The 25,315-nt window shown below is 39.5% G+C and overlaps 1 protein-coding gene across 1 annotated transcript in view; it reads right to left on the bottom strand.

Moving 5' to 3' along the window:
* The window catches only part of KALRN (kalirin RhoGEF kinase), a 492,333-nt gene that overhangs the window by 147,528 nt on the left and 319,490 nt on the right, over positions 1–25,315 (bottom strand). Inside the window, exons 15-25 of the mRNA XM_030454727.1 lie at positions 22,746–22,912; positions 17,338–17,457; positions 14,454–14,672; positions 10,982–11,131; positions 9,953–10,067; positions 6,574–6,689; positions 5,874–5,996; positions 3,667–3,849; positions 2,523–2,641; positions 1,219–1,285; positions 201–310 (exon numbers count right to left, since the gene is read on the bottom strand). Of these exons, the coding sequence (XP_030310587.1) occupies positions 201–310; positions 1,219–1,285; positions 2,523–2,641; positions 3,667–3,849; positions 5,874–5,996; positions 6,574–6,689; positions 9,953–10,067; positions 10,982–11,131; positions 14,454–14,672; positions 17,338–17,457; positions 22,746–22,912 (1,489 nt within the window). The remainder of the gene's footprint in view (positions 1–200; positions 311–1,218; positions 1,286–2,522; positions 2,642–3,666; positions 3,850–5,873; positions 5,997–6,573; positions 6,690–9,952; positions 10,068–10,981; positions 11,132–14,453; positions 14,673–17,337; positions 17,458–22,745; positions 22,913–25,315) is intronic.

Genomic DNA, 25,315 nt, shown 5'->3' on the forward strand with positions numbered 1-25,315 from the left:
CTAAGATGAAATTAGTTTTTGTAAAAGAAACAATCATAAAAGATCAATCATTATTTTGCAAATCTGGATCAATTACTGTACACTCCTCTGAGCATTGTACCATAGGTGTTCACTGCAGACACCATATAGATGTATAGTTCTACACATGCCTTTGGTTTGCTTAGTCAGTAAACATTAACAGAACTGTCAGGAAAACCTACTTGTTATGAAAATCATATATCTCCTGAATGTTGCCAAAGATGATGTGTTCTTTATTAAGGATCCCAGCAGGTATTTCTTCCACTCCACTTGTCATTTCCCAAAGGTAAGTCTGGAAGACACCAGCAATTCTTAGCTTTGTGAATATATACAGAGAAAAAATACAGAACTCCCTGTTTTCTTGCCAAAGGCACAGGCTGACAAGGGAACTATGTACTTTGAGATTAAACAAACAAGCTAAAAAAAATATCAAAATGCTCCAGTGTCACAGAAAGCTCTCCAGAGAAATTCAAAACACAAATACTCAGACATTGTCTGAGGAAAAAGCAGAAACATCTGCCAACACCTGTCTTTGCTGTCCAACTGATGGTGTTCAAAAACTGCATCCAGAACCAGTTGAAAGATAAGCTGATTTGTCACTTCAGTAGCATTAGCTACATAGAAATCTCTTTCAAACTGCAGGAATGTGAAAGCTGACAGATTTCACTGCAAGACAGTCTATTTTGCCCTAAATATCACAGTCCTCTTCAGGAACATTCTGCTGTAGAGCTAGGAAAGGTATCTGACATTGCAAATCCAGCTCTTTCTCTAGCATGAGATCACAGAATCACAGAATGAGAGTTGATACAAAGGAATAGATTTGAATTCTTAAGAAAACACTGTTCAAAAAAGACTAAAAACCAACACATTTCAGGTCAACATGCAAATACATTTCTTTTTTCTGAGTCCTAGGACATTGCTCTCACACTGCAGGGGTCAGAGCATCTTTGTAACCAACAGCACACTCAGTTGTCCTGGGAAGTGCAGACATTTGAAGCCATGCATGGGGATGACAGAACATTGCCTGTGGAAAACAAGCTCCTTCTTGCTGCCCACACAGCTCTGTGGTTACCCACCAATGGTGGGACCCTCACACAGCCCTGTGCCAAGTCAAGGTCAGTCTGTGCAGTGAAAATCCCCATGGCAAAGGATATCAAATGCTTCCTGAAAATATTGGAGACTTCCCAGGCCATAACTTACCTCTAAACATTCATGTAAGTCCCTGACATAAGCTTTTTCTGTCTGAAGCAGCTCAGCCATAATGAATCTGAAAAAAAAAGAAAGCACTTCAGGTGTTTTGGACATGATAGGCGCTTGCATAATGAATGGAAAACAAAACATGTTTCTGCTGTCTTTGTGAATCAATGTACTTTCAATCTAAGGTGTCAGCTACCTCACTTTGCACCTTTCAGCTCTGTGAATGAAATACTATTTCAGACCCCTCTTGGAGGGTTATTTTCTAAATATCTTTTCTATATAAAATTCTATGATTCTCTGCAAGCCTGATGTATGATTCACCATCTACATGCCCATCCTTAACAGTCAACTGATTCTTAGAATTTATTTTTTGTAACCCAGGAGTAAGGACTTGAGATTCACAGACAATGCTCTCACCTTCACTGACAGTCATTGGTAAGTCACTCTGAAACTTGACCTTTACTGGCAATACAGATGGATGTGGGTCACACCACCACTTCAATGAGGCTTAAACAGCTTGGTATCCAACTGGAGAAAATCCAGACTGCTGGGAAGCCCAGCAACTACATACCTAGTGCCTGAGGCTGGGCATTTCCAAGTTGAAAAGCCCAATGTTTTGAAAATGTGTGGCAGGCAGACCATGTGTAACCACTGTTCTATAAAGCAGAAGCAGTTTCTTATCGAGGTTTTACACCCTAGTGACAGAGGGCTGAGAAGGACAGCACATACAAATGCTATCCAGAATATTGTCACACAAAAATTAAGCAAAATACTGTGAAATTAGACTGCTTCTATACTTAAGTGCAACAAGCACTCTCCAGATATTTCCTCTAGTAGAGAATATTTTCATTTTCCAGTTCCACACCCTCTGAAATTTGAACCTAGACTTCAAATGAACTTGTGTGTCACTGAAACCCAGTTAACCCCTCTGCATGTCACTGGAGTTCAGACAAAATCTAAACATTATTTATATGCTTTTCATTTTTCCTGTTAATTTTACTTATTGCATACAACAGAAAGAAATCATGACAACGAGTACCTCCACAACATCAAGGCCTAATCAAAATGTTTAACCCTTTCCCTTTTCAAAAGTAACTTCTGATTAAAACCAAAAGATATTCAGTCTGTGTGAAATTCTCTAGCCTCCAAGTCCCAGCCTCTGCCCTACACCTGCAGACTTCTCCCAGTAGCTTCACAGCTGGAAGGTGTTATAGGAAGGTGTTATAGGACTGCCAGTTCTGGTAGTGAAAATACCACAGAAGCACTCTCAGAGAATTTGTCAGGGCAAACTGTGTTTGGGGACATACTCTTTCTTTCTGGCTGACTTTCGTTTTTCTTCATTGACTTCGTGATTTGCATCTCGTAGCTTTACCTCCCGGTCTGAAAGACTTGCTGGAATAATATCTAGTTCTAGGTCCTTGTTATCCTAGAAAAAGTGACAACACATTTTAAAATCATTGTAATACTACGGGTGTGCAACATGAGATCAAATGGATGAGATGGGGCAGAATTAAGAGATCAATATCAGAATGAAGGAAAATTGGAACATTTAGAACAACTACAGTGAGAAGGGAGAAGGTGTGAAGGTGAGAGAGAAATCTTTAAAAAAATGCCAACTGTGATTTTTATTACAGTCTTCACTGTTACTCCTACCTAGAAATAAGTATTGATGAAAAATGTCTAAATTTTACCTTGTTCCTTCACATCAAAATGAGTTGCCTAGTGTGGGACTTCATAAAGCAGGGCACTATGAAGAGACAATCCTAATCATGGCCTTCTGCCATGGAATTACCTTTCCAGACTATGGTTAATAACTTCGTGTAAACCAGAGACCCTGCAAGGAACAGTACACTTAAGGTATTTGGAGGGTGTAATTGAGGGAATTTGTGTCTCTTTGGTTCTTCATTTTGAAGGACAGTTGACTGAAATGTTTTTAAGTGTTTCAGCTTTTGGCACTCCCCTTTAATACTGTGGCCAGGGAATAGCAGGAGGTTCTAATTTTTGTTTCTCTTTTGTTGCTCTATTTCACCTGAAAGAGCTCAGAGATGAGGTTGGAGATGCATTTTGTGGTTAAAGGATGAGAGAATGGAAACTTACAGTCAAACTCTGAGTTTGACTCAAAATAGTGGTGTGGGAGCAGGACTTATGGTTTATGCTAAAATTAACACAGACTTTTGTTCAAATAATGTCTTTCCCCCTCCTTCCCAGTAGCTGCGTGGTCTCTTGGAGAATGGTGCAAACATTTAGAAAGTCTTTCTGATCTTCATTTGTCTCCTCATACCACTGATCTACCACCAAAAAAAGCTGTTAGCTTGGCTTGGTAGGCTGGATAGGTTTTAAGTGTTTAGAATGGACACATGATAACCTGAAACATTCATACCAAAGCCTTCACTCCCCTCTGTGACTTTCAGCTTTGGTATAAAAGCCCAGCAGGACATGGACTTACAGTACCTCTGTATTGATTCCAAGAGCTTTTTCCAGGGAGTAGCGGTATTTTCCCATCCTGAGAGAGAAGTCACGGTAGCGTTTGTCAACGGTGGTGACCCATTTCCTAATTTCAGTGGCATGTATATGTCCTTTCTCTACAAAGCTGTCAGCCAGCTGGATGAGGAGCTTCACTTTTTCCTTTGTTTGCTGCCCAAAATATGGTTCTTGGTTATGTTGTGTTATTATTATTTCCTTTGGTTTTAATTCACACAGCAGTCAGAAGCAGCTCACAACTTTTTATAAAGCATTAAAGAGTGCCTGTACTTTATCTTATAAAGAATCAGATGCTTTAAATTTTGCCCAGTAAAACATGAAAGGAATGACATTCATTTAAGAACATTACAAAGATAGAAAAAAGCTCAGGTTTTTTTAAACCACACACAACATGTAAGAAAAACATGTTTGAACTTGGACATGCATCCTTTTCATAACCAAAAACTTGGGTATTGTGAGCCTTGAATTAGAAGAAAAGATTTAAAAATCACACCTCATAAAATACACCAAGTAACTCTGAATCTATACCTATGTTGTTCTGCAGACTTGTGTAGGCAAGTCATTAGCACACCAGATATCAGTCCAGGAAGCAAATTAGAATCACTACTACTCACTTTCAGAAACAAACATAATTCAAATGGAAATTCTTGGTCTACTATAAAATTTTAGTTCTAGTTAGAGCACTGCAAATTAAAGATGCCTGAACTCCAAAACATACACTGAGACTCCAAACCTTCCAGAGTTCTTTTCTACTCCACTTGGGCTCTGCCTGCCCTTTAGTCACTATGGTTTTCCACATTGAGAAGCTTGTGCAAATTTGGCACAAAAGAGCAAGTCATAAATTTTACCTCCAAATCCAAATATGTCTCAGAAACAGAAAGTGCCTGAACTCTGTTTGAGCAAACTCAAGTACAAAATACTTAAAAAAAATAAGATATCAACTGCACAGGCTGCACTCCAGCTTTAGAACACGTTAATGCTCAAAAGCAGAAGGCAAATCAGTTGTATTTCCAGAGGTACTGTCAAGTTGCTTTTCAGAGATAGGAAGAACTTTCCACTCTTTCTGAAGTGAGATGCTATCAGGTACTTGAAGTTAGCAGCATCAGTTTGGAAACTTCAGGATGAACTGAAATTATTCTGATCAAAATAAATTATAAACTGGAATATGATTTCAGGTTGACTGATTTTGAGTGGTTACTGGCCAGGAATACTGTTAAAGGGTTATTGTATGGATCTTGTTTGGTTAAATTAACTTCCATCCACTCCAAGTTATCTTCCATTTTCACAAACATGCAAGCTGAGGAAAAGGAAGGGGACCACAAGAACACCACAAAAGCCTGTGCATCAAACCCATGCAAGTATGGACAGCCTAATGAGGAATTTAAGGATTACAGAAGATGAATTTCAGGACACAGTAAGATGAAGCTACATAATACCAAAATCATGGTCGTCTTGCAGTCTGACTTTGCAATTGAAATTGTTATCAGTGACTGTTAATAGCCCTGTGGATTCACTGTCTGTGAATTACCTGTGGTTTTAATTAATTTCTCTGAAGCAGATCCAGTCACCATTCCTCTCTGTAAACCTTACCAGATTTCTCAGAATTTCTCTTTAGAAATTTATAGATACTTGTTAATACAGCTTTATACTAAAAAATGTTCACTCTGGAGTTTACAAACCTATTTCACCAACCTAAACCTAAATATTTATTTAAAGTACTTTGTTGGGATCAGCAGATTATTTCTAATGAGATAAATGATCATCTGTGATCAACCCAGCTGGAATTGATAAAATAAATTATGTTTGCAATGCCAGAAAAAAGAGACAGGAAAATAAAGATTAGTTTGGATATGTCCAGATCCATTATTTTCTCTGTATCATTCTTGTATAATTATTTGAGAATGGAATTAGGGCATGTCTTATTAGGGTGCTGTGAGATATAAATAAAATGGACTCTCTTCCTTCTGATCAAGACAAAAATGCTCCATAACCAATACAGAAGAAGGGGGAGAATACATCCTTTTAGTGCCTATTAAAAGACTTATCTTCTGGACTAGGAATGTCAGGAGAAAAATATAAAATCAATAGAATATTCTTACAGAGATTTAAGGCATTGAAACAGTGTCATAAACATAGACTAAGGCAGATGCCACAATTAGATTAAAGTCACTGTTTACCTTGGCAGGTACTCTGAATTCCCCATATTCTTTCAGGAGTTCCTGAGTTTCTTCTGCTGATTCCCCTGTGGAGTTGTGAGTAGAGAGGTAATATTCTCCTGTTTCTTGGATCCAGTCTAAAGCCTGTCAATGTCAAAAAAAACAAAGGAGAAACAAATCAAATGGTGTTTGTATTTCATGAACTAATCCTCTGACAAAAAACAAACACTTGGTAAATGAAGGATATCAAATCCATTAGGACTTGATAAGGTGCATGGTAAAACACTTTCTAGGAACACATATAATGAACACAATAATCAAAGCAGGTGGGAGAGGATATAAAAGGTGCTGTATGCTTCCTAGGAGGAAAAAAAAAATGTCAGGAATTCTACCTATATATGGATAAATCTGCATGCAGGGAATCAAGTTTTCTTATTCAGTAACAGTTCAGTAAAACGAGTTTGCACTTATGTTTATGATCAAACAAATGTCCAAATCCAGAAACTAATCTGATCTGGCAAAAAACATCAAGAGTTGTTCTAGGGTTTTGTAATTTTCTTGAATTGTTTTAAAAATCTATATTTGCCATGTTTTCAAGCATTACATTTTCCAGATGGAACCTGAAATTGCAATGACTCTCTGGGGGGTTCCTGTTGCACAGATACAAGATGCATTTACATATTGCCAGGACAGAAAGAACAAGTGGGGCTTTTTACACTACCTGCTTGGCACTGCGCTCAAAGACAACGTATTGCTGGCACTGATCCAATCTCCTCTTCTTCAGTGTCCAGAAGTGAAGGACCCGGTTCTCCCTCTGAAGCAGCTCACTCAGAATAGCTGTAGGGCAAAGGAAAATGTCTGCATGTTTAGTGGTTCTGAGAGAGCATAGAGAAATAAGTCATAAAAAGCAGAATGTACTCACTGTGCCTGGACCACACTCCCAAGACCAGAGCCCCTGAGACTGTGCTTAAAAACAAGCACTGATTCATAAGGGGAACAAACAAAATACAAGAAAGGGCAGCTTCAGGGTAATTGGGTAAAGAAGATGCTAGAACAGGGTTTGGGATTTGCATCAGTAAATACACAGGGATAATGATTTCTAGTGCTTTTGCTCTCTTCTGCTTACTTCAGGAATCAAATTCTGGCTGACGCCTTTTACTGCTTTTTCTGATGCTCTGGCCACAGGCCATCATAGAACCATAGAATTGGCTGGGTTGGAAGGGACCTCAGAGATCATCAAGTCCAACCCTTGAACCACCATTGCGGTTGCCAGACCATGGCACTGAGTACCACATCCAGTCTCTTTTTAAATATCTCCAGGGACGGAGAATCCACTACTTCCCTGGGCAGCCCATTCCAATGCCTGATCACCCTCTCCATGAAGAAATTCTTTCTAATATCTAATATTTAACCTAAACTTCCCCTGGCATGCCCTTAAGACCATGCCCTCTTGTCTTGCTGAGAGTTGCCTGGGAGAAGAGACCAACCCCCACCTGGCTACACCCTCCTTTCAGGGAGTTGTAGAGAGTGACGAGGTCTCCCCTGAGCCCCTTCTTCTCCAGGCTGAACAGAAGCACTTAGCACCAAAGCCTACTGTCCCCTCCAGAGCTTTGGTCATGATTAATTTAATGCAGACCTGTGCCCATAATTTGACATACTTGGTAAGGTTTCTTTCACAGCTGTGCTGCCTTGCTGACCCTCTCTGTGCTGCCCCCAGTGCAGTTAATGCTGGGCTGTGATTTTGGGTTGAGGCCAGGTATTGGTCCTCTAAACTGTTTTCTGTGTGATGGGGATGTGACAGACACCCAGGTTCTGGCAGAAGACCTGCTACTCCTGGGAGTGTAGGTCTTATGTGTTCTCCTTCAAAACCTGAGTGCTTAACCAGACTGTATCCATTTGATAAAAGGGTCTGATTTAAATATTTCAGAATACCATGTGTTTAACTGTAAAGATTGCATGCAGAGAGAGTGCAAGAGATTTATCTGACATAAACCCCAGCTAAATCTGAGGTTTTTAAATTAAACTGAGCTAAGCCATGCATGGCTGTCAGCAGTGTGTTTTATCCCCATGTCTGGGTAGGGAGCTCAGGTGGGTACTACAGGTAAGGCCCAGCAGCCCTCTTGCCCTCTGCTCACAGCCCAACATTCCCCAGATGTGGCTGGGGCAAAGCATCCACACTTTTGAATATTGAAACATTGAATTTGGCTTCTCAACCACTTAGAGCAATTTATGATCATTTACAGCACCCATTAATAACCTCTCTCACACTGAGCTCCTTTTGAATCTACTGATACTCATTGCTCCTGTCTCAAGCTGGTGACAGCAAACAGGTTTGGATGTATTCCTCCTCATCTACAATGTGACACTGATCATGGTCAGAAAATTGGTAATACTTACCTTGCAAAACCTATAGCCCAGTTTCTGCAGAGGGAACTTTGAACAACAAAATGAATTTGAACTTGACAAAATGATCTTGTCGTGGCTGCTCTAGATCAAGTCTCTGAAGAAACAGTTTATGCCAAATATACTGATTTTGTGCTGTATTGATGCCTTGTATTGGAAGCACAAATAAATTTCCTACTTGGTGCTTTTATTCTAAGCTACTAAAGTGTCCACTTCAAAGATCATCTGTGCAGAAACACACCAAGCATAAAAAGTTCAAGCCTGGCTTCAAAGACTAATATACAAGCTGGTTTTTATTCAAGTAATTAAAAAAAAACAAACCACAACTCAGTGAGGAACACTCACAAGCATATATCAAGCTTATATCTAAGGGCATGTTGAGATAGGATTTAATTAATTTTCCTGTGATTTTCAACTGTAAGGAACAAAAATCCACAACAAGAAAAACAAGCATTTGTCACAGCAGACAAATGAGAGAAAGTTGAACAAAATCATGTTAACATTGAAGAACTGGTATTGAAAGAAAGGAAAGAAAATAAATCTCTTCAGCAAAACCATTTTCTCTTCTGTGCATAACCACACTTCCCATGCCTCTCTCATTTATAATGACTGCACTGCTTTTAACCTATATCTTTCCACAACTTGTAAGAAAGTCACAGAATTGCCATGGTTGCAAAAGACCCCTAAGATGTCAACATCCTCCCCCCACAGTAAAAAGATATATTTATCAGTATCTGTATCGCCATACCCACTATAGCATGTCCTGCAGTGCCTCAACTACAAGTTTTTTAAATACTTTCATGGATGGTGATTCTACCACCTCCTTGGGCACCCCATTCCAATGCCCAACTATTCTCTCAGTGAAGAAATTCTTCCTCAGATCCAGTCTAAACTTTCCCTGGTGCAAGTTCAGGCCATTTCTTCTAGTCCTATCATCATTCACTTGAGAGAAGAGGCCAGCATCCACCTCCCTACAACCTCCTTTCAGGGAGTTGTAGAGAGCAATAAGGTCTTCTCTGCGCCTCCTCAAATCAATAGTCAATAATAATAACAATGGTTTATTTCCACAGAATCACATTGCTCATTTTCATACGTACTCTGCAGCATTGCTAGGCACAGATTAATGACTGTTTAATTAACAAGAGGAGTGGGTGCATTTCAAGTACCTCAGATCTATCATTTGATAGTAAATGGTGCTCTTTTGACCGAAGGGAAGTAACTACAGGCAACTACTTTTGTGGATGATTGTTTGATCTGGTAGGAAATCAAAAAGGATTCCAGGGACAAAAAAATAGTAGATCTGTCCTAGGGAAAAACAAGTTTGGGGGTTGTTTTTTTCCAGTGCTCAACAGCAGGATAGCATGTAGACCTTGCATTTGATATATGCTTTTTTGTTTATGCATGTTTAGAAATTCAAGCAAAATAGTGTCTGATCACCTTAGCTGACAACCTACATGATGGAGGATGTCATCACATCACTCTTATGGTCTCTCCTGACAAGAAGCCTGACAGAGACCATGTTTCAAATCCCTTTCCTTTTTTCCCTCATCATCACTTGCAACAGCAGAGTTCTGTATAAGAACTCATGGCAAAATTTCATGTGCCTGCTCAACATGTTGACAAAATTCAGGATGACCACACAGTAAAGGGGAAAGCAAGCAAAACCTTCCATGTTGTCACTGCAGCAGTGCACCAACCTTTCACTTGCTGCTCAGGCCCTCTGGTATGACTTGCTACTCCAGGCATGCTGACATTGTTCCTGTGGATGTACTTGAGGAATACCTCAGCATTCCTTCGTGCCAGTGTACAGGCCTAAGAAAAACAAACCCCACAGAAAAGAATCAAGAAGGATGATCAAAGAAAGCAAAGGGGACCCGAGTGAGTTCTCTGCTTATTTTGGAGGGAGTTCTCTTTCATAGGAGAAAATGAGAGTTTCAGCTAAGGATCAATAAACTCAGCTAGTAAACTAACAGCCTCATAAATGTATTAAAACAGAAGTAATTTTGAATAAAGTGGCTGAATTTATATGTTATGGCAAATTAATGACAATAATAAAACAACTGGTTGTAAAGAACTAGTAGATAACATTTATTCAGTCTAACCAGAGTTATCCCATCTCTCAATAAAAGTGCTCATTTTTTTCAAAACCTGTGCAGTCTAGAGGCATAATTTCTTCAGCCTCCTGCAAGAGTAGTTTCATATTGTGTACCAGTTTTAGTGGGAGGCTGGCTGACATTTGACTTATCAGCCAGTCAGCTCCACACTTCTTACAAAGCAGCACCTGGAAGGCAGGAGGAAATCTTGGTCTCCAGCCTGGTGCTGCCCTGCAGAGACACAGTTGCTTCAGTTGGAGAAAAGAATTTGAAATGCTGGATGTTTGTATAAGCCAACAGCAAAATGCCATATGATACCTGCCATTTGTAATGAACATCATATGCAATTTTGAGAATTTTAACTTTGAACCAGCACAACTAACTTCCTCCAAGTGCAATGCAAATACCACCTAATTAGTCCTTCATGACATCTCTCTGAGATGGGTATTGTTGACAATGTTTATTACCTCCCCTATAACAGTGTGAACCTGGCCAAGGGCTTATACAGACAGTCAGTAGCTGAACTGGAACTACACCTCAGGACCTCCTCTCAAATTCACCAACACTGCCCTAAATTGACTACTTAATGGGGATTTCTTCTGATTTGCTAGAGAAAAAAAAAAAAAGTGAAACCTTGAGAAAAGCCTCTTTCTGTTCCAGATGTTTGCTGATCAGAGGGATGACATGGTCTATTTCAGCTGCTGGTCCCAGTTTATCTCGACCTCCACACCAGTCTTCATCCCGTCTGTATTCTTGCTCCAAGCTCTCCAATACGCTGCACACCTGAAACATGCCCATAGGACAAAAATTCAGATGTCTACAATCATAATCAGAAGGAGCATATTTAGTAAAAATTTATGAGCAGTTAGATTTCAAATCTAAAGGTTTTGTACTATGGGATATGGCATGAAGGATAGGTGAGTATGAAATAGGCCCTGGACAGAATAATGTAGCAGTTCTCATCCACAGGGATCTCTACTGTTTAGGATACAATTAATTCAGTTTAAGAGTGATAAATCTTTCTTCTCTTCCAATGGATAATCAGGGGGGAGGGTCAAAAGGTTGAATCAAGGCAGGGGGCCCAGTAGATCATTCAAAGAACAATTCCTATTCCGGAAGGGAATACGGTTAAATCTCACTGAAGTCAAGGGATTTAGCACATACTTAAAGAAAAACACATGCTTAAATACTTTGCTTAAACAAAGTCTGATGCTGGAACTAATTTTTTTCAGCTGCCTGTTAGTTGCTCCCTATACAGCTTTTGTAAAGACTGATGGAAGCTGATAGACAGTAAATCAGTGCCACAGCCTTGGCGGATGCAGGTGTTGCTCTGCACAGGACACACACAAGTATCTTCTGTCTTGGCAGAATAATGGGAATGAGGTAAATAAACCATCACAGTCTGGAAACTGTGTGTGCAGTGTCCTCAGACACTGAAGTCTTTTTTGTTGCAGATCCTGAGATCCTCAGTGGCCTGTGCAGACACTGAAAAAACTGCAGAAGTTTTCAGGACCATTTGGAGCTTTCCTCTACCACACACTCCCTGAGATTCAGTGAGTTACTGCTGGGGCTTTAGGTAACCTTTTCTCACTCACTCCTGCAACTTCTATATGAACACAGTTACAATTCAGAGGACTCTACATGCTCAAGACCATACTCTGAAAGAGACTCCAGCATCACCCACCAATTCTCATCACTGTTCACAGGGCATTTTGATATAACTCCATTCATGAACACACCAAACTTAAGTTTTAAATTTGCTGTACTGCTCAACTGATTGTGCTGCCAGGCTGTGCAAGGATCATATGCACCTGACAATCTGAAATCATCTCCTTTCTTGTATGCAAATCAGCCTTCACACTTAAACATTTGTCAGAGAGCAAGTGCCCCATGTATTATTCAGGCACAGAAAAGCATTTCCATTCTAATTCTTTGTTCTTGAAAACTCTGGTACTCTATTGGGCTTTGGTGACTTAAAAAATAAAGTAGAAGGACTGCCTGGGGTCCAAATCTTTTCAGAAAGGATTGTGCAAATGCAAATATCTTCTCTCTGTTACAATGGTGAGATAAAGTAATATAAAGTAGGCTGTCAGTGAAGTCAGAGAGAAACTGGACTATTTGAAAGCCAGGTTACACCACTTAAATCAAAACCATAGTATGGCTAGGGAAGACATGCATGAAAAAGTTTGGCTGGTTATGAGATTGTCTCCACACCACGTTTTTTAGGTGGAGAATCCAGGACCCAATGCATTGCTCAATCCACTGCCATCCAGTCAGGGAGCAGACCACTAAAGGCTGCAGATCAATCATGCATCTGAGAAGCTGACAGACTCCAGGCAGCAGTGACTTTATGAGCATTCAAATGCTGAATGATCTTTGACCTAAACATTTGCTGAATAGACACAACTAATGAATGAACTGGTAGGCACTGCAGTGTGCTTGTCTATGGCTTGGAAACAGGAAGAGAGACTGAATTGATAAATTACTGGCTATGCATATTTTGGCCAGCACATTTCACTGTCTTAAAGCACTAATGAATCCCTTCATGGTATTAATTTCGTACAGCCCTCCACCAGCAGTAATTCATTTCAATCTTGAATGCATCAGGGACTGTAAATCTGTTTGAAAGTCTCAACTATGAAAGACACTCATTATAAAGAATTATTTCCTCTTATACAACCTTAAAAATGCATTAAAAAATGACATAAAAAGGTGGCTCAAGGATTATATACAGCCTCAATGTTAAGGAAAAATAATCTCTCTCCAAAAAATATATTTATTTGTGCTAAAAACTTCCTATATCTGGTTCTCTAATTGAGGGATTAACTGGGTGATAATAACAATAGAAAATTTAATGGACATTCCTGCTGCCTCTTGTATAAAACCACAGGTTCCATGCCCATACTGGCATGAACTGCCTGGCTGCAGTGAATTACACCAGGCAAGGCTATTTGAGTAACCACACTCTGACACTAATCCTCACTGACTACAGTGTAAATGGCACCTGATTCTACAAGGGATGGATAATCCCACCATACCAGCAGCCAACTGGAATGTGCTTTGCAATTCATGGATACCTGGAACGGAGTCAAGTTGTGTCAACATGTAATGGTTACTGCTGTAATTATCTGTATTGCAGATGGATTTAAGTGAAATCCCTTCACACCTGTTTCAGCATGGTTGTGTTTAACTACTAGTGAAAACACTGGCTAGCACTGCTCACAGAGTAACAAGTAGTTGATTGCAAACAGTTCTCAAGGAAAAGCAGATTTTTATCTTTCAAACTTAACTCTGATACAGTAAGTATTTGAAACTAAAATAGCGGGGTCTCAGAAATTCTTCCAGTTGAAATGGGGAGAATTAGAAACAATAACTTCAAGAATTACATTGCTTCTGCTTCACTGAAAACTCTAAGATAAATGTTACTGCAAACTGCTGCCATTTATTTACTTGGGGATTATTTTTTTGTTTTCTTTTGATGTTTTTGTTATTTTGGTTTGGTTGTCTTTTTGGTTGTTTTGTTTTTTGGGGTTTTTTTTTGTTACAATACTTGTCATAGAAAAAATTTAGACTAAATCAGACTTTGAATTTAAGTGTGATTTATCATTTTTATTTCAGTTAGTTTTGCCAATGGTGTAAGATTCCTTCCTGTCAGAGGACCCTCTGTACTAAGGGTCAGAGTAGAAAATCCACACTGACCAGTGCTTCCACATAACAGAGTGCACTCACATTGGTGTTTGCCAGCTGGGAATCACCTGAGGGCTTAACACTGTCCCTGCTCGGGTGACACAAAGGTTTACATACACCTAACTTATAGATGGAGACACACAAATATACATAAAAAGACAAAGGGCAGCTTTTTAAGGGCATACGGGGCTAAGTGAAGCCACATTCTTCCTACTTTGGAAGGAAAGGGGGAAGAATGAGCGCTGTCCCTCAGTGATTTTAGCAGAGCAGGTATTTGGAACAGTTTAACACTCTGGAAGAGTGGAGAGACTGCACTGCTGATCTGGGAGAGAAGCAAGACCTGTGGACTACACACTGGGAGCTAAATCCCAGGCAGCAGCAATATGCTTTGATGCAGATATGATACTCTTCAGCTCACCTGCTCAGAGGTTTTATAGAAGGCCACTGAGGCGTTGACAAGTTTGAGCCTGTCCTCCATCTTCAGCATCAGCTGCTGCCAGTGCAGGGCCACCTTTTCAGCACACTCTCTGATAGCATCAGCATCGTAGTGCCCGGCCTGTAGCAAGACTTCAGCTTTCTGCTGGACCTGCAGGGCACTCTGGTGTGTCTTCTGTAAGGAAGTGGCATGAAAGAGGGACTGTGTATGAGGGGAGGAAAGAGAGGTTGTGCAGATGTGCCAGACGTATGGTAGAAAGGTGAAGCGAGGTGTGAGCATGGAGATGCGAGAGAGCAAAACATTTTCAGAGTTATCTTCAGGTAACAGTTACTTTCTGTAAAGCATTTCAGTTTCAATTATTCACACACATTTGCAACATGTTAATAAAGCTTGGAACAAGCAAACACGAAGATGCATTAGCTCCATCAATCAGCTACTGCCCCTTGGGCACAGCCCAGGCTGGGATTGCCAGTGGATCCATTTTGACAAGCCCAAGGCAGGCAGCTCTTGTGCTAAGCCCCCACCCAGCCTGTACCCAGTACAGGCTGCATCCCACACCATCTGCAGATACAAAAGCAAACACCAAAGAGTTGGCAAACTCTGGGCCTAATCACTCTAGTTTGACTCTCACCAGCCAGTTGACTGGCATCAGCAGCTTTACCGGGGTGCAGCTGTCCTGTCTGCAGGAGACAAAACATCAGCACCATGAGACGTGAAGATGCCTTATTAAATGGCATGAACTGTATCATCAATACCAGCAGCTACAAGACACATTTCTGAAAGCCAGCTCACTCATATTAGAGCTCCAATGTGCCATCTGTAAGGGCAGAGCTGGGGGGAATCAAGCCAGTTTCTTTACTGTTACCAAATTTACTCAGTAGCCACTTTATAGCAGGACTCAATTATCTGTCCCATTCTCCAGCCTACAGCAGCACCTCTCAGAGTAATCAAGTGGTGGTTACACCATGGTCTGTGGGCTGCTGAGAGTAAAATAACCCCCAGCCCTTCACAGCTTTCTGAGTAACTGCTCAGGCGTTGCTTTGTCCAGTATTTAATTTTAATCTTCTGAGCAGAAGTCCTAAAATCTCCCAAAGACTCCTCATCTCATTTGTAACTCCTGCATCTCATTTGTAACTGCTGCTGACAAATTCTCATGTGATACTTTTATGATCTAATCCTTGAACCTGGAAAGAAGCTTGAAATCATCTGGCAATACACTGATGAATAATGCAATGTAAGAGAAAGCTACTAGCAAAATAAAAAACAAACAACAAAACAAACTGGCAGAAACATTCAGCAAGATGTTCAAGAACAACTGGTTAAATTTAATATCCAGCTGCTTTACTGATGTTAGAGTCATAATACATGTTTTAAATAGACTTTAAGGGATTTCGACTGAAAATCCATTCCACATCTAGCATGCCTTTACAGAACAGTCTGCCCTGTGTGCTTTGCTGATCTCTTCCCCATATTGAGCTTTAAACACTTTAAATATTTAATGTTCCTCCCTTTGGAAACTTCTTTTCCCTCTTCTCCCTCTGTGATTTGCATTTACCACCAAACACAAGCACTGCCCCAATGGCAGCAAGCTGGGATAACACAGCCAGTGGGTGTCTTGTGCCCCACTGCTGTCTGGTGACAGCTGCCAAGATGTGGTCAGCACAGCGTAAAACCAGCCAGCTCATACAGAATTGATAGAAAACTTCTTCCTTTTCCCTTAAGAGCTGCAGCAGCTGCTCCTTCCTTACTGTGAGTGAAGCTGGATTGGAAAAGGTCATTAGCTGAGATTTAAAATCTGTAATTGCTAACAACACTATAATACACATTGACTTATTTAAGTTTACCAAAAGACATCAACAAACTTTCCTCCCCTCCTAAATCAGTCATCTCTTCAAATCTCCATCATGGAAATACCACTTTCATAGCGTAAAATTTGGTTTAGTTTTGCTTATTTTCAAATATGCATAAACCACAGAAAGGGAATTCTTTATTCTGTAAAAAGTTAACAATTAACATAACCTGGGAAGGATATACCCTTCTTTAAGCAGGAAGAGGAGAAAGCAATGGACCCCCTTTCTCACAACCAGAGTGAGCACATTCTGTGAGTGTAGGGTTTGTTCATAATGACCAAGATATATAATGTACTGAGCTGGAGTATAAGGCTTGTAGTGCCCTACTCAGAGGATTCCATAGCCTTCCACTACCTTCTTATCCAGAGGAAAGCAGCTCAGAGGAGGTGCTATTCATCCTGCCATGTCCTTGGCCCATGAGAGAGCCAAAGGAGTTGGCTCAAAATTAGTTTTCAAGGGCCAGGTCAAAGATGTGTTACACCTGGGCAAGCAGGGGCAAAAGCTGAGTTAAGCACACAGTTCTTAAAAATCCCTCTTGCCTCTTCTTCAAAGTAAATGGGTTTGAATTAATGTTTCTTCTGCTGTCAACAAAGAGAGCTGAATGAAACAAAGAATTCCTATGAGAGCATTGTCCAGCAACAAAGATATTCCTAAAGGAATGCAACGGAATGATCTGGAAATCATGAATATGGGAAGAAGCTGACTTTACAAATTTTACCTATTTTCAGATCACTTTTTGAATTTCAATCTTCTTAATTTTTTACCAAAGAAATTATCAGTGTAATTTTCATGAAAGGAAAGCTTGATATCTGACAGCAGATGAATTAGGTGCCAATGATAAATAATTTATTTCAATACTTACCTCCCTCCAGCTGCATTACAAATTTAACAATTAATTTTCTAAACTTTTTATTCCTTCCTTTCCTTTGAGCAAGTAACAATTGATGCTGAAGAAATAACCTTTCATATGATGCTCACATGGGAAGGAGAAACAAGAATTAACTTATTTGTGTTACCTCTATGGCCAGCTGAAACTGCTCATGCTCCCGCTGGAGCTGCTCAGCTTCAGAGAGGGAGCTTGCATTGACAAGACTTGCATTCAGCATTGATTCACCATTCCTGATCCAGCCAAGCACCTGTAAAGAAAAGATGTCTTTATGGAAAGGTTGCTTTGTAATTGATTAGAAAATGCTTCAGCCTGGCTAGCAAAAAGGTACTTATCCCACTGTGGTCTCAGACTGAATCAATGAGTCCTAGAAATCCTAGGGTAAGCACTTAATGACATAGGTTTTTTTGAGGGTGAAGATTGTATTGGAGAAGTTATTGTATGAAGAATTAAATTACTGAAATATTTACTGGGATATTCAGATAGCAAACAGCTTTCATTTCCAAAGCTTGATCACAAGAATTAATGTTCCTCTATGCAAATATCACAGAGTGAAACCCCAAAGTGTAATGAGGGAGATTTGAAATGGAACACAAAGAATTCTTTCAGATTTCCGACTGGAATCATGGACCTTGTGACTCCATTCTGCTCCATTTGCTTGTGTTTGTTTCACATGAAGGTCAGAGCTTAGGGAGGGAAAATACTCATTTGGTTTCATCTGACATGGAGTTTAAGATGCAGTTGGAGCTTCCACCTGCAAGCAGAGTTGGGGAGGAATCACAGCTCTTGTATTTTGCCTTTAATCAGGGATATTTGGAGTAGTTTTAGACATGCAACCCATATTGTAATGAGTGCAGAATCAAATTCTAAATGTACATAATTAATCTATCAAGTCTGAATTTATTAATTTAAGCAGCAGCATTTTCTGCTACTTTAAGACACCTGTTCAGAAAATTAGCACCTAGAATATGAGCAAGTTCTTTGCTGTGCTGTCTCAAAGCCTGTTTTCTATCTGTGTGGCTGTCAAATTATTGCAATAAAGCTGAATTCAGTTCACAGATCCACAGGAAATCCTGACTATCCAATCACTGCCCTAAATTTAGCTCGTGAATTACAAAGCTCAAAAACTGACTTTGCTGCAATATTCTACATAGTAATTTCCCTTTTGTGCAATCGATTTCATCAGAAGATCCATTAAATTGTCTGAAAGAAATGGGGATTTTCTGTTGTTTTGGTTTTTAACCCAACATCATGTATCACCCTAGTTATAGCTATTCAGTTCCCTGCAGGGCAGGAAAATGAGTTTTCCCTAGGAGGAAGAAAGGGGAGCCACCTAACACATGTAGCTGACCCTAATTTGTAGAAAATTACATTCTGCTCAGTACAATAGTGGAGAAGATTTCATTTGTCAAGCTTCCTGTCTTTCAGCAGCAGGTGCTATTGCTCCTATGGGAAATGCAACCAAGATTTAAATGAAAACAAATCCGGTTATCATATGGCAATCTTTTTGGCTGGTATTTTCTATAATCCATCAGACAACAAAGCTACATTATTACCAAATACATGGTACAAAAAGCTAGAGTTGACCAAAGGATCTCTGTATCTGGAAAGATTTGAAGTGAGGACATCATGAAGCATGACAAGCTTTCACATTTCACATACTGTGCTATATGATGGCTTGGGCCATTCAGAGCATAGGAAATACTAAGTAGGTATGCTAAAAAGGCAGAAGCTTAGATTTTATATTTTTCTTTTTCTTTTTAAATGACACAATCAGGGGAGACAGAGTCCTCTTGGGAAAAGCTTTCATTTGAGATGAAATTTTCAAAACCTGAATCACTGGAAAACTCAGTCTTAGAAAATTGATTCATGAAAAGCTCATAGGCAACAAAGTTGAGTAAGGAGAAAGAAGGGTGAAACAAACAAACAAAAAAAAGCAGCACGTGCATCCCTGTACAACTGTCTTGAGTCAAAAATATTCAGGGAAAACTTTTTGTTAAAATACCTATAGAAGCTGCTAACACCAACCTGCTTCTCCAACCATTTCCTATGTTAATAGATTCACTCTTATCAGCAACAGCAAGAGTGGGCTTTATACAGACATTTCCTACAAGTAAAAAGATTTTATCAGCTTTGTAATGGTGATTAAATAATTATGGAAATAAATAAATCTCCAAAGAATCTCTTAAAAAACCTAACCATTTTTATTTTTTAAAATGGGGAAGCAGAAACTCATTGACAGTGTCTTCAAGAGAAGCCACTTGCCACTGGAGAACAATTTCACTGCATGGGTTGTCTCATGGGGTAACCACTACAGTTCTGATACAACTCCCACCTCTGACTACAGTTTGCATAACCAGGCTCCTTCTATATATGGCTCCTCTGCGATTAAATCAGAGAACCACAGAATGATTTGGGTTGGAAGTGACCTTGAAGAACATCTAGTACCAAGTTCTTCTGAAATTCATACGTGGAAAATCTACCATCTTCAATGTGCACTGAATCTGATGCTACAGGAAAAAATCAGAAGTGAGGCACCTCTTGTGCAGCCTTCCTTAAGGAACAAGAGCTCTGCACCACGTAGTGTTTCTGCCTGTTGGCTTAGTTTAGTCACATTCTCTTCCTTAATGTTTATAAAAAGAACCTATGCTTTGCTAATGATACCCATCAAGTGAAACTGGAAAAGATTTTTAAGTTTAAAAGGCAAAATAATCTAAGTGAAACTTTTACATCTCCAGAGCCTGTGCAGCTTCTTTGAGAGCCTCTTACTGCTACAGACATAACCACCAGCAAGGACAGCTTCTGGTAGTTTTAGCCATGTTCAAAACTGCATCAGGCTTTGGAAAGGTCTTTGACAGTCGATTTTGAAAAAACAAATATATTCAGAATCTTTTAAATTACTGATTCCCATCATCCTCTGGGCATATTGATTTGGAAGCTAATCTAATGCCAAACAGTAAAAGTGGATGGGTACCAGGCACAGGAGAAGAAATACAACACTTTGAAGCAACTTGGTAAATAAGTGGAGTGGGACACTGTGAAGATATCTGGGAGCAAATCAGGTCAAGTCAAACACTTATCAGAAAAGAAACAAAACATGCAAAGATAAGATAAGGGGATAGGGAAGCCAAACATCTGCAAGCACAGCATTAGAAAGTTTGTTTTTAAACTGATCTCCACAACTCTATTCTGCTATTACTTTTATTTAAGCAATTCAAGGTCTGTAGTTTCTGCCGGAAATGTGGGATCCAGTGAGGGGAAATCAGTCTTAGGCAGGATCTTTCTTAATAACAAAGAGCTTGTGAATCCCTGATCTGTGCTATTTCCACTCTAATGCAGTTCACAGAACATCTCATTTGGAAATGTTTCGCTTTAATGGCCTCAAACTTCTATTCATTGTCTTGGCATTCAAACCCTTGGTGCATATGATATAAACCAGAAATCCCTGGTAAATGAGACTTAAATGGATAGAGACAGTCAAAAGACTTTGTATTTTCATGACACATTACATCAAAATGCAAACACGTGTCCATGTAGCAGCCTTGACCAATTTTACTGTGTCAGCAGAACTTAACCACAACCACAGGAGGTGTCCTGCAGCAGCCATGGCTGAGCTGATTCACAAGAGTGAGAGCAATTTGGTAATGAGATCATCCACCGGCTCAGATGCACTAAAATGAAAGTGAATGGAATCTGAATCAGACTGAAGATAAATTACAAGCCCAAATCTATTTATTTTCCAATTTCACTAAAGGGTTGGGAACACGACTCATCTACAGGAAACCAAACTGATAGAGCATTTTACCTTGCCTCTTTCTAAAGGAAACTGTAGCTGTGGTAATTTATGGGTTAATAAGCAAAAGAGTCCCTAGTAGTCTGCTGAGCAAATACAATAATGCTTTACTACTGGTTTTCTGAAAGGTCACATAGAAAGGAAGTCTCTGATGGTCCCAAATTCCATTAAGGAAATACTAAATCAGTGCAGCTGTTCTCCTCTCACAGTAAGTGTTAGATAGCTCAGTCCTAAAACAGCTTCCTTGGGTTACATTTTGGTTTGTGAAATAGTTAAAAGTCCAGCAGATCAGGGTACTTGTAGCAGGCAGTGCTGCACTGTCCCTCTGTGACTGCAGGAGTAGCAACAGGGCTGATCAACTGCAACCTGACTGTTGGCATTTCTGCTACACATGTTATTGCCCTTCATTTTCTAACATAAATTAATAGCTCTATTTCATCATAAATCTACTGCACAAAACTGCAGCTTATCTAAGTTGTGTGCAATAAGCTTTGGGAACCTATGGAATTCAAGATACACATCATAATCACAGCAATGCAGTGATTGTTAGTATCACAGTAATATTTTTTTTTTTATTTTTTTTTTTTCCTGAAGAAAGTCAAAGCAGTCTATAAAGCTGTAGAACTTCTGGACAAGTCAGCTCTCAATTATCACAAATCCAAAATAATTACATTTTCACAATAAAAACTGAGGAGAGTTCCTATGCTCATTTCATTTAGGGCTGCAAAACATTCACATTAAAGTGGGCTTTGAAAGAAAATTTCTGCCCTGCTGGTGGGGCTGCCAGCTTCTAGCTTGGGAATAGTCTGAGAATGATAGATTTTTTCACCACCAGTCATAAAATAATTAAGATGAAGTGTCATTCAAATATTTACTTTTGAAGCAAATGTTTTTCACAAACAGTTTGTAGTATTTGTAGAAAAAAATCCCACAGTTCTGCCATCTGTACTGGTAAAATAGAAACCTGAATATTCCAGATGTCTGAAAAAAGCATTCCTGGTTTTCCTAGTGAAACTAAGACTTCCTTTGAAAGTCAGACATGCTTTCTGGCCAGCCCTGTGAAGCCAGCATGTGAAGCCAGCTATGGATTAGAAAGCAAGAAGTGTAGTAGCATAGGAAAAACAAAGAAATGGGAGGCATCCAAATTAAATATCAGGGTAAACCTAGGAGAGAAGAACATGACTACATATGTTAGGGGAAAATCTAGAAGAAAGGAAATGTAACAATACCAAGATGGCTTAACACTTCCTAGGATCTAGAGACCACAGGCAGAATTTATTTCACACAGATGTTAAAGATTCCTGCAAGTAAACAGTTGTATAGGAATAAACTAAATGGTGAAACTACTGTAGTGTCACCTTTACACCTCACAGCTCAGATCTCCTCTGCTTTGGGCCAATTCTCCACAGTAGCTTAAGTATGGAATCCAAATGAAATCATTATATTCCCAGAACACATGGAGGCTGAAGCTTGTTTTCCAGTTGAGAAGTTCTGGGGTCAGCTCCACGTGGACATCCCATAACTTTTAATGAAACCAAATACATGCACACAGGGGAACAGAGCCCTTTGTTACTTGTAACTGGTCATGCTGCAATCTGTCAGCAAATCAAGTACTGATAAGGAAAGAGGAATTAAGATATTCTACCTAAAGCTATGTTGACTTGGCAGAAGGTAGTTTAGCAGTTTGCATGTATGTAATGGCTGAAAACATATTTAAGACCCTTGTGTGTGGTTAAAACTCTCACCTGCTTGACTTCAGCCTGTAGGTGCCGGAGCTGTAGGCACTGCTCTAACCTCTTGTGGGTTTGGTCAGCATTAAGCTCCAGCTCATGCTGTTTCTCATGAAGGAATTCCAGCAGTTCTTGAACCTGTGTCGCAAGATCGATGTCTTTTTCACAGATCAGCTCAATTCCTGCAACATGCAGAGAGATCATTGCATTTATTTGAAAGTCCACTTGTTGCACAAATACAAGGTTCAAAATTTTTTGCCATCTGCTACATTGATTTGCAACTCAATGAGTAACTCCTTCTCACTAAAGTCTCTCACATTTAATATCTGTCTTTCCCAGCTTCGTCTTCCTCATCACTACAGTTTTCAATTAAGTGGTGTTTCTCTGGTGATTATTGCTCATCTCACCCATCAGCAGTAGGACATGATTTAACCCCAACCTTGCTCAAAAATTTGCATAAAAATTAAAAAAAACCAACAAAACAACACAGAACCCCCTCCTTCTTTCTTTGAGTAATTTCTTAACTGATACTTTGGAAATACATGTTGAAAACAACTTAGAGGAGAAAACAGATCAGGAAGAAAACAAAAAAGTGAAATGAAGAAAGCAAACTTTAGTCATCAGATCTACAGTGGTGCTACAAGTTCATGGAACTCCATAGTGCAAACCTTTTTCCCATCTGGGCACGTCAGAGGATCATTAGTAACAATTCAGTTTAAACCAACCTATAGTTCATTCAGAATTATTCCACAGACTGAGGTTCACCCAATCCTTACATATCACAGAGAAAAAGTGGCTTGGAAGGACATTCCCCACCCCTTGCATGAAACTGATGAACCTGGTCTGATTTCACAGAGGACCTGGATTTGATCAAGAAACTAAAATAGAGACCCCCTGAGTCCCTTCCTAGCTCCTGAATTCTCTTATGACCCTATGAGCCTTGTAACTGGTTACATGAAATACAACCCAGAGCTTCACATCTTCCTTCTTTATTAAGATAGCATTGCTGGGTAGATTACCAGTGTCATTGTGGAAATTTGGCCTGGAGGAAATATGATGTCATCCCATGCTCCTGTAATCCCTGTTACTATAAACTAATAAAGGCCTGACTCTTCCCTTATTGAGGTCTAGTGGAATTTTGCCATTGGCCTTTAAACAACAAGGATCAAGAACCTAGTATAAAAATTACCAGATTGCAGTAATGCTGAGAAAACACTACACTTTTCTCTGAAGCCAATTGACGACTTCATGGGATAATAGGACATTTTTTAAAAAGTGTGTTAATTAGAAGCTACTATACAAAAGGCTTGGACACTATTTAAAAACCCTCAAACATTTAGCAAGATGCTTATTCTTCCCCTTTTATCCTCCTCAGAGATTTGCATGTTTCTTCTCTTTCATAGTGATCTCTACAGAGGACAGTACACAAAATAAATGTGACCTGGTGATTGACCCTAACCTCTTTTTCCTAGTTTCTGGTTTTATCAGAAAAAGTACATGAGAATACAAGTGATTGGCTTATTTTTGTTTCCCCAGCCAAAATTAAACAGCTTCTTCATTACCGAATAAAGTGGAATGGCCCCTGGGTTCCCATTTAGAACTGGAAGTTTAATATGTGTTTTTGTTCTTGGGAAGGAAGCTCCTTTCAATTGCCAGGCACCAGGCATTGTTGCTGCAATTATCCTGCATATGGTTCTGTATCCTCAGGACCTGATGGCTTTTTGTATGCTTGACTTCACCACACTGAGTTGATATTAATTGTCCAGTTTTCCTCCATGCACACTCAGCTGGTGTGGTTTTTCATTGTCCTAACTCATCAGCAGCAACCCATGAACTGCCTGGGATGCTGTCCAAGGGCAGCCTCCACTTCCCATGATGAATGATCTGCCCTTTCTCACTTGTCATGTACCTACTGTACCAGCACATGTGGTGAGAGGACTTAATCTTCTCCAAGACTGTTTTGCCAAATAGAAAGCCTTGTTTTCAGAATAATTTCATACATATTATCTTTATACTGTGGTTGGATAGATAGATAGAAAAGCACAGCTGATTTTCTGATAAAATGAACTAGGTTGCCCTTTTCTTCTAATGTCTCAGCCAGTGCAGCTTACAGTATGTGAAGGATAATGAACTGAAAATGTTTTAAAACAATTTTAGAGCAAAGAGTACAAAGCCAAACTAACTGGCATCCTCAAAACAGACAGTAGTTACACCTGAGCTATTTGCAATGCTAGTTGCTATTCAGTGTATTATTTTTAACCTGTACAAAGCTGTTCTGAAACTGCTTTGAACCTGTCCTTCAGCTGAACTATTAAAATCCTGGGGAAAGTTTAGTATCCTCTTTCTTGCAATACAACCTATAGTTATAACTAGCTATAAATGACATAAGAAACAGTGAAACAAATTTGCATTTCCCTTTTAAGCAATGCAATGTTAGGAAAAGATGTGAATGATGTTAGCTGTGCAATAACAATCAAATGGACTTCTGAATTTTCCCCATAACAGGTAAGGATTGAATAAATTTCCCCAGCATCAGATTTGCAGAGAATTTCCAGCTTGGCTTAGACAATTTGCCTCTAAGACAT

This window comes from Calypte anna, chromosome 7, assembly GCF_003957555.1.
Source record: "Calypte anna isolate BGI_N300 chromosome 7, bCalAnn1_v1.p, whole genome shotgun sequence".
NCBI classification, from domain to species: domain Eukaryota; kingdom Metazoa; phylum Chordata; class Aves; order Apodiformes; family Trochilidae; genus Calypte; species Calypte anna.